General features: G+C 41.2%; 1 protein-coding gene across 1 annotated transcript; it reads left to right on the plus strand.

Moving 5' to 3' along the window:
• Positions 1–2,811: 2,811 nt before the first annotated feature.
• LOC104492936 (A-kinase anchor protein 17B-like) lies at positions 2,812–8,393 on the plus strand (the record flags this gene model as incomplete). The annotated part of the gene is made up of 4 exons (XM_010135543.1): positions 2,812–2,939; positions 4,587–4,821; positions 6,059–7,586; positions 8,176–8,393. Coding segments are annotated over 4 exons (2,028 nt in total), but the record flags the coding sequence as incomplete, so codon positions are not given.
• Positions 8,394–10,426: the final 2,033 nt, after the last annotated feature.

Genomic DNA, 10,426 nt, shown 5'->3' on the forward strand with positions numbered 1-10,426 from the left:
TAGCACAGGCCAGGCCATATGGTCCGATGGCCTGTGGTGGTCCCAATCAGCTTGAATCCCTTCTAAAATACGGTATTAGTTTAGGCCCCTGGGACATACGAAGTTGCTGAGTTTCAAAGGAATTTCTCAGCATTGCTGGGAATTGATCACAGATATGTAGAGTCCCAAGTCAGTATCTTGGAGGTTTTTTTTATATGTTTAAGTAACGTTGTTGGGTTTTTTTTTTTTGTTCTTTGAGTATACATCAGGGTTATCAGAACAGGTGACCACAGAAGAAGGGCTCGGAGGCAGCAAAGGACAGTTGAGCCCGCAGTTGCCATAGCAATCCCTAGTGCAGGGCAAATGTGTTCCTGATGTTATAACCAGGGTAGAGTGGCTAAAAGGAAACAATAGTTTGGTGTAGGGGTTGAATATTTTATTCCTTGTGATTCGTCAGTTGGAACAGTTAAAATGTGAAGTTAACCATGTATTACTACGTCGGGGATGATTCCAAAAGGCCGTCCTGCTGAGCAGCCAGCCAGTGGACCAGCCAGTGAATAATTCTGTGCTTTAGACACAATTAAGTGGTGAGAACTGCATTTATTTCTGATGCTTGAGATGCTCCTGGCTATGAAGAGTGGCGTCAAGCAAGGGTCATGGTCTGCACTGGCAAATCACTATAGCTTACATAGCTCTACAAAGAGTATTTTGGGTTTATTTTTAGGTCACTTATTGCAGAAGTAGGAATATGGTTGCAACCATGGTGGTGTGAGGGTGTAAGTGAAGAAAGATTTGCAAGGGCAGGATAATATCAGTTGGTTTAATAGAAGGTGTACTTGTGAAACAGAACAAGCTTTTGGGTGTACCAGCTCTTCAGGTTTGACTTTCATGTCTCTTCAGGTTTCCACAGCAGTGCCCTGGATGTTTTAACCTGCTGCACCTCAAACCTGAGGAAAAGTGTAGCTGATACTAACATTACAGATAGCTTTAGGAAGCTCTTTATCTTCACACGCAGTGGGCAGAAAGAATTCTAGGGACTACTCGCTTTTTCAGTTTCGTAGCAAGTCCTTTGGGTGTATCTGCTTTGCTTACATGAAATGCCTGTATACATATAGGCTGCATTCGGAGATTAATCCTGAGATATTCAGCCTTGCCTGACAAACTTGTGGTTAATTCAGAGTGCATTTGGCAGCACTTCCTTAACAGAAGCGATTCAGTGCTGCAGTCTGCTGTAGCAGCTGCTTACAGAGATTCCTGGTTATTTTTTTTTTATTACACTAGCTTTTCCTTCGGTACATACTTTTTTTTCATCATTATGAATAAAGTAGTCACCCTCTTCAGCAGACAGGTGCTTGTGCTGCACTTGTGTTCTCCTGTGGATTCCTATGTTGAAGACAAACAGGCATTTTTCAAGTCACGGCAGTATAGTTTTTAACCTGTGACAACCATATTACAGATTTCTTTTTCATGTTGCTTCAGTGGAAGCTTTTATGTGGCACTCCTGCAGTTCTCTCTGTATATGTACCTTTTTTTTTTTCCTTTGGTTTAGTGTGTATTTATGTTAAAATGGTGGCTAAAAAGAAAGAAAAAAGTATCATATGGACAGCATTGAAGTATACTAACCTTTATTTGTGACTAGCTGCTGAGATACTGTGGAAGAAACTGGCACAGGTGGTGGTTTGCCAACTTGTGCTCTTTTTTTCCATGAAGTTAGGAAGTTAGGCCTGAGAATTCCTTGCTAAACAGTGGAAGCCTCTCTGTAAACTTTTTTGGATGCTTAAGCATGTGAGGAGAAAAAAATCTTACAATTATCCTGTTTGTACTGGGTATAGAGACACTGATATATAAAGTTTGTGTATTTGAACCGAAGTCCTTTAATCAAAAAATGGCATTTTACTGTTTTGATTTCCTGAAAAATTAGCGTGGGCAAGGTAAAAGTTGTAAATATTTTCAGTGTGGTTGGCACTGAAATGGGGAGATGATCTCAGGAGCTGGCAAAGCTGTGAAAGATACCAACTCTGTTTCTTACTGTTAAGGATGAAGTAGCTGCAGCAGCTACCCTAATTTAGGTGGTTCTTGGCTAGTAAAGGGTGCCTTTTCTTTTGCTTAAGTATGTTGAGAGATGAATCCATTTAAGTGCTCTGTGTAATGAGGCATTAGAAAAGAAAACCTGCAATCGCTAAGCTTAATTTCAGCAGCCGTAAATACTTATTAGGGCGTAGCCTTTATTTGGCACTTTTTCGCAGCAGGTAATTTATAAACTGTGACCCTAAAATATACTGCTCTGCTGGAAATAACACTTCTTATTACTTATTTTCTCAGTGTAGATAGACCTTGATGCAATTTGATTCAGTGTTTTCTTTTAATGTATTCACAAATGGGCATTTGAAGCTGGTAAAATGCAGCACACATCAACAGAATTCATCAGTTTTTAAGCAAGTAAGCATTTGACCCAGAAGATGTTGCCCTAAGAGTCAGTGAACTCTAGTTTTGGCAGAACTGTGTGAATCCTGCAGCTAGGAACGCTCTGCTGAACATACTGAACTTTGAGTCTCCAGAAGACATGCCAGGAATGGCTTTGGCCAAAGGTGTGATGTCAGGTTGTGAGCCTTTGATGTCACAGCAAGACAGTTTGGGAGTGGGGTGTTTGAGCATGATTGACAACTCAATGTGAACTTCAGAAGAGGTGTTCTAGTGTGCCAGGGTGGAGGGAGAGGTTCTCACGAGTGTAGTAGTGTTTGGGGGTCACCTAGAGTCTCTCATTTGCTCTGTGTTTGTATAAATACACAGCAAACTGGACTGCTAAGTCTGCTTCTGCTTCTTCTGTGACAGGTGACTTTTGATACAACCAGACACTTTAGTGAAGGAACCATAAGAAAGAGAAGCCTGGAAAGACTAAAGCTGCAAGAACAGGAGCACGTTCGAAAAAAGGGGGAAAAAAAAAAAGAGGGGGTTGAAAGGTGAGAGTGTATTTTTTGGAGTATCGATGTGTTACTGTCCAGAAGAAAAGCATCATGGTAATGCTGTGTGTTAGACATCGGATGGAGGGGTCTGGGTTAAGGGAGAGGTTGGACTAGAGATGAACCAAGGACTCTTTCAGACTGGATTATTCTAGGGTTCTGTGGGCCTGGGGTGAAATCGGAGAGCTCTTGCACCCAGACTCCTCCGAGGCTTGACTGCTTAAGGTTCCACATGTGGGCTTTTTGCCTTGCTCTGTGGTTAATCACAAATTAATGTCTTTATGCCCTGGAGTAAAATTAATGTGACGTGCATTTCTAGGTGCCTCCCAGTTGACCGGAAGGTCCAAAGCTAAAGGTGAACGCTTTTCTGTCTTTCCCTCTACCCCTAAAACATGCTGGTTTTCATTGTTATCTTTAGGGAGGTGTCCTTAAATTTTGTGTGTGAGTAATAGTAGTATATTGAAGTTTTAATTCTGTAGGTAATGTGTTTGGGTTACATCCTAAGCTGCCACTAGCAATAAATCATATTACACACCTTTATATCTTAAAACCCAACGCTTAGAACGTGGAGCTTAGTGACTGTAATGCTGGGTCTCTGAAAACATTGCTATGCTCCCATTGTTAATACCTTCTTACTCAAATATGGTTTTTAAAAAATATTTTTAAACAGTTGTGTGAATACTTTGTTCCTTGAATTTTCTGGAGTTTTCTGTGACTTGCCATGTTTGTTTAGTAGATCTGCTTTCTACAGGACAAGATTTCCAAAAAGTTAGTGGCAGCTTGTGCTTAACCCCAGATGGTAACTAAGCCCCATGCAGCCTCTTGCTTACTCCCTCTACAATGAGATGGGGGAGAGAATCAAAAGCGTAGAATGGAGAAAACTTGTGGGTGGAGATAAAGACAGTTTAACAGTTAAAGCAAAAGCTGTGCGCACAAGCCAAGCAAAACAAGGGCTTCATTCCGCACCTCCCATCGCAGGCAGGTATTCAGCCATCCAGAGGAGAGCAGGGCTCCAGCATGTGTAATGGTGATGTGGGAAGACAAACACCATCACTCCACATGTCCCCAGCTTTGTATTGCTGAGCATGATGTCATATGGCCTGGGACATCCCTTGGGTCAGCTGTCCCGGCTGTGTCCCCTTCCAACTGCTTGTGCCCCCCAGCCTACTTGCTGGTGGGGTGAGGAGCAGAGAAGGCCTTGACTCTGCATGAGCTCTGCTCAGCGATAACAAAGAGATCCTTGCATTAGTCTTGTAATATCTCTTAAATGGGACTCTGGTGCTAATCTATAGGGGAGTTTTGTTAACTTAAGAGCTACATCCAAATAGTTAGTCTCTAACTGTGTTCTTGAAGACAAATGATGTGACTCTGTTGTCTTGGCAGTGCTTATAAAGAAAACCCTGGAGTACAAACCAGCTGAATAGAAAAAGAACTTTCTGAACGTGTGCATCAGTTGGATGCATGTCATCTGTATGCCATGTTTTTTAAACATTTTATTCCAACAAACAAGATTTCTTGTTAGCTGCGTGTGGGTTCTTGGCTACTGGTTGCTTGTTATTAGCATTTCAAAGACTTGCATCCAGTTCCATGGTACTCAAAATGTAAAACAAGTGTCATCTAAATTGTCCCGTGTTGATAATTACCTAGAAAAAGACGTGGTGATGAAAAGAAGTTCGAGAGAAAAAAGAAAGCTAAGCTCGAGAGGAGAGAAGAGAGGCAGATAGATGGAGATGAGAAACATCCCCCAAAGCAGCAGAAGGTACCAGCTGAAGAACAGCAGTGGCCAGAGAATATGCCTGAATGGGAAGAAAGGAAATCCCTGCTAGCTCAGAGAAGAGTGGAGGCTGTCAGACTGCTTACAGTGCTGTTAAACCGTGTGAAAGTAAGACTATTTTAAAACATATTTTAAATTTTGAAGGGTATTAGAACTTGAATAATTCACTGGACGTTTGATGTCTTGGTGCTATTCAGAATAATGCCTTGGGACTGACTGAGAAGGCCTGAGGTCTTAAGTCTTGTGACACTCTGTGCTCAATAGCGCTCCCAGAGCAAAGGTAGCACGTTTCCACGCAGAAACTTTGCCTTTGATGCTTGTTTGAAGCCTTGTCATTACTGAGTAAAAATAGGTCTGGAAGGGCTGTATCAGCTCTGTTAGACTTGATCCAGCATTGCAAACAAGGGTTTTTGGGGTGGGGATGCAAGTGAACCATCTCTGCTTGTTTTGGTCTCAGGTCTGAAAGTGCCAGAACTACACTGAAACGGGTTATACCAGTCGCATTTCTGGGAGCCCCTTTTTTGTGGCCAACTCCAAGCTATCAGTTTTATTTCTGTTTCATTCAGCTTGAGAAAGTCAGCAGAGGTGCAATAAAAACTTGAGTGTTTTCACACAGATGAAGGTTTGGAGGTTTATTTTAGTGCTTTGAGCTAAAAAAAAAAGTTTTAAGTGAAAACAAGGTTTTTCACCTCTCAGGTACTAATGCTGGCTAAGTAAAAATTCGATTGCAGCTTGTAACAAGTGCGTGTTTTCCCCAATCCTGAATGTTAAAGCTTTCTAAAGGTCTGTGATTTACTAAGAGCTGAATGGCTGCCCTTGCCATTCTCTATAACTTTTAGGGCCCCATAACATCTGGCATTGGCTGCCTTATTTATGAAGGGGATGTTGTAAATAAACTTGTATTATTTTGGTTTTACCACTTGGAAAGCTTTAGATTGGTTGTATTTGGACCCATTTAAAACAATGTATAACAAAGCAATTTGTTCTGAAGAAAATACTTGATCTACAGGAGTGTAGTAATTTTGTGGTTGCCTGCAATACTAGTTGTTGCGATGCTGTGATCAAACAAAGAATATCTATTTTCTTACACAGTTGCAGAGAGAGATTGGTTGAAAGGGCCGCTTTCTTATCTAACTGAGAATGCAGCTTTCTAAGATGATGAAATATCTCCAGTTCTAACGTAGGGATAGTGAGATTGTACGACCAGCTCTGAACTAAGCCAGACACGTGTATAATTCTTCTGTCTGTTGCTTGCTTATGAGTTTGCAGTTTAGCACTCTTTACAGTGCTCAATAAATGTGCATAACCATTTTCCTGATATTTTTTTGTTTTGTTTTGTTTGAAGGATTTTGCGCAGTTGGCAAGTCAAAAAGTGGATCCTTCACTGGGCACAAGGAAGGACGATTCCTTTTCTGAAACAGCATTTAAAGACATACAGCAGGAACTGACTAACTCCCATTATCATACGCACAAAGAGTTGAAACGTAAGGAAGAGTTTAAGTGCCTGTTAACCCAAAAAGGTGGCGGCTTATGTAGTGAGGAAGGAGATGTGAGTAAATTCTATGCGTCTACTTGTCATATAGTCAGGAGGATTTTAAACGACCTCTCCACAGCCCCGAGTTCTGGCAGACTGCCCAGCAGAGACGCACACAGCGCCATTGGCTGTGGATCTTTACTGATTACAGTGACGCAAGACCGCAGGGTCATCGAATCTCTCGATGGAAGGGACTACCCAGCACTGAATGTCGTTCACACACAGACAGTGGCTGATGAAGACGGTGGCAAAAAGCAAAAGGTTTATGAGACTGATGAATTTATCCATTATTTACTAAACTACTACCACACACCAGGCTATGCACGTGTCTGCTTAGAGCCAAAAAACCCTGCGAACAAGTCCTGGTGGAAGAGAGTGGTGTCTGATAACGATAGTGGTTTTGACATCAGCTTGAGTAACAACCATGCTCAGCACTTCAGAGGAGTAACTCCTGTGCTAGATCTCAACAGGAGGAATTGTAGTAGTGATGATAACTGTAGACTGGTGATCACGGTGGGGGAACTTGAGTCAACAGACACGGTGTCAGAAAGTAAGGCCTATGCAGATAGACTTGCCAAAAAGCTGGAAGTGCAGAGGAATGACTCGCTCCCTGTTGATAGTTTACAACATGCTGGACTGAACCATTCTTTGGATCTCACTGCTATTACTCGTGGTAAAGAAATCAAACCAGAAGATGGTAGCAGTGAAGGTACCACGCGGTACAAAACATGTAGAACTGCTTGCAGGTTAAAGGATTTGCTGCAAGAGAACAGCGATTCTGAGTACTTCAGAGAGGCACCTAGTGGCTCAATGAAGAGAACAGAAAGAAGGTGTGAAGAAATTCACAGCAATTGTAATAAAGAGTGTAAAGAGTACTTGCCTGCAAGAGCTGAGGAAAGAAAATTGCTGGTTTACCTTGAAAATGTAGCTCTGGAAGGTCAAGAGCAGGAAAGCAGCGCATGTACCTTCTGTTCTAATTCTGTCCATGAGGGCCTGGCAAGGCAGTGTGAACATAAGCTTAAGAAGCCATGCAAGAGATCTAGTAGTGAATTAAGATGTGAAGGACAGAGAAGCGAGAGACAATCCAGCGAAGAGGAGAGAAGTGCTCGCAAAGTGAAGAAAAAGCGAAAAAAGCTTTCTTCTAGTCTTTTATCTGATGAATGTGGCTTTTCGGAGATGGACAGTTGCATGCAGCTGGAGTCGCTCAGAAAGATACAAAGAAAATGTAAGAAAATGTTCCACAAAAAAGTGAAATTCAAGACACTTGACACCACTGTGGCAGGACCAGATGTTACCCCTCATGGTGCCTCACCACTTCAGGAGACCCTCCAGAGGACAGGTGAGAAAGAGGGACACCAGATCTAAAGTGACTGAGTTTGGTACATCTCTGGCAGGTGAGGTGAGTTGCTGCAGTTCCTACAGGAATGAGTGGTAAGTGTTTTTAAAGAGAGTTTTAAAAAATACAAATATTATTAAAAAAAAGAGTCTGACTTTTCTGCAATTAAAGGTTTGTTCAGTTTAGCTCAGAAACACTACACGCAGCTACAGGTAGAGAGTAGTAGTTGTCCTCTTAGCTGGATAGCAAAGTGTCTGTCATGGGCACTAGCAGATCGGTGTTATTCTGGTAATTACAACATGCTTGCTAACAGCTCGATGTGATTTAGGGAACTAAAATGTTGAGAGGCAGCCCAGCATGGGGTGTGTCTGGGTGGGAAGTACTGGCTGAAGTTCCTGAGTTTACATATGGGTAGTTGTCTGATCTGCACACAGCATTGCTCCCTTTCTGGCTATTGTACTCCCAGCTCTTTCACAACTCACTATGCTTTCAGCTCGTTGATGGATACCTTACAGCTACCTCCCCATACCCTTTCCCTCCACGTCCCCATACGAACTCATTTCAAGTAACTTTTTCGTATACTTATCTACAGGAGATGAGAGGAAATTAATGTTGAGAAGAGAGATGGATGCAGATGTCAGAGGATGCCCTCTATTTCCTCTTGAGATAATACAGACAAACCCCTGCTCAGATAATTTTTGTGGAGCAGAGCCCAGAAGAGGATGCTGAACAACTACTATATAAATAGCTTTCAAGTTTTTATACAAAAGTTGGAGAAGAAAACCCTTTGGCCATTAAAAGGTATATGAAATACTGGAGGTTTTTTTGCTTAAGTAATTCTTTAGGTTAGAATATCTGACTGGTGCAGTGAGCCACAAAACCAGAATCTGTGTTTGTCTTTTGGATAACAGAGCAGCAAAACTTTCTCCAGTGCCAGGCAAACTTTCATGGACTGGTTGCTAAGAATTTGAAAGGATACAGACTGAGACCTCAGAGCATTACATTCTTATTAAACGTAGGGAACCATGTAAATATCAAAGTTACAGTGTGTAGGAGTAACGAATCATTGGAAAATATAGCTCTCTAAATCCTAGAGCAAGCATATGAAGTGCCTCCTCAATCAGATTGTTAAAATGATGGGGCTGGAAGGTGTGGGCAACACTTACACTCACTTGTGGGAAGTAATAGATTTCCAGATGTGAAAATAATCCCATCCTCTGTAAAACCCACACTGAAAAATTGCTTGTTTTCTATTCACAATTCTAGAGGGGTTTCTGATAACCTACTGGTCTTGGGGAGGAAGGATTTCACTGAACTTGTGCTACATGTAGTGCTTCCAGAAATCCGAGTGATTGTCTACACAAAGCTCTGAATGATAGATGGTGAAAGGGCAGTTCTTGTCAGCATGCTGGCAGTCCCCACACATGTGCAGGTTGAAAATTAGCCCACAAGGTTTTGAAGGCACAGGCAGTGAGATGGCTGTATGGTAGGAGTTTGCTTACAAGTAATTTCCAGAGGATAGTGAAATGTTGTCAGACTTGTGCTGCTTGTAGGCAAAAATGTGAAAACACAGTCTAGGAGCTTGAATGTATCAACGTTTCTCCAGCTGGCTCTATTTAGCAGACAGCCACAATTGCTTTTGGACAAAGTCCCTCAGCAAGCTACAGAAGACCAGTTCCAAGTTCAGCAAGTTCAGCTTTCATTTTAGTACGCTTTATTTATTACACGTCAGTACTAAGTTTATGTGATAATGTTGCCTTCATTACATAGACTCTTACCCATGTTTGTAACTTCTGCTCTAATAAATAGTAATAAAAAAAAAATTGTAATTGTTCATGGTAGATAGGTTTTTTCCCAGTGTTCAATACTGGCAATTCCTACAGGCTTCTAAGCTCGGTTTTTATCAGTCTTCTCTGTTCACGTGTTCAGATGTCGAGTGCCTTTTCAGGGTCATGAATGACAAATGGTTGCTACTCAAAGTACTGCTGGTCTATTGCTTTTATCTAAAAAGGCGTTATTTTCTTGACAGATATTTTTTTACTATTTTGGAGAACATTTTTCCCCTCTTATGTTTCCTTTTTAGTATTTTATACAGTTACAATGAAGATGAACTATGGTATTTGTTGTCCATGTAAAATGTTTCTGTTGCACTGACGTGACATACCAAGGGTGTTTATTCTCTATGCAATATCTGCGGATTAAAGATGACAAAACTTCCTCCTCTGTCAATCTATAGACAGTTCTGATCCTGTGAGTACCCATTTCCCATGAGACAGGCCTTTCGATTACAGGGGAGGAAGTATTTCTTCTGGTTACTCGGGGGGACCAGGAACTAAAGATTTCCTTCGGTGTAAATTTCCAGTGTTATATCGACATGTTGTCTCAATAACAAATAAATACACCGGTTCTGTAATTGCTTCTCGCATTCACCTATATTGATTGGAACTGAATAAGCAAACCCTCTATCTCCTAAGTCCTCATTCGGTGTAAAACATTGTTAGTAAATAAAACATGTGCACTTTAAAATGTGAGACACCGTTGTAACTTCATACTGAGACAGAACTTCTGTGTTTCCTCTTTGTTTGCTGGTGGCATCATTTAGAACCTCTTCTCAGGTGTTTTTATATTAAATCCTTACTTGGCCTATCAACACACTTAGGCTAACCTTTAAAGACACATATAAGAGTTTGCTTTAAAACTTTTAAATGACATAGCTTTGTAGATTACATTTCAATACTTACAGGAATAAATACCACATTTCTAGTACGGATGTTACAGAATGTTTAGACAATTAGGACACTTCAATAGGTGAAAAGATGCTTTGAAAGCAGTATTTATATAGT

This window comes from Buceros rhinoceros, unplaced genomic scaffold (genome assembly GCF_000710305.1).
Source record: "Buceros rhinoceros silvestris isolate BGI_N320 unplaced genomic scaffold, ASM71030v1 scaffold18694, whole genome shotgun sequence".
NCBI classification, from domain to species: domain Eukaryota; kingdom Metazoa; phylum Chordata; class Aves; order Bucerotiformes; family Bucerotidae; genus Buceros; species Buceros rhinoceros.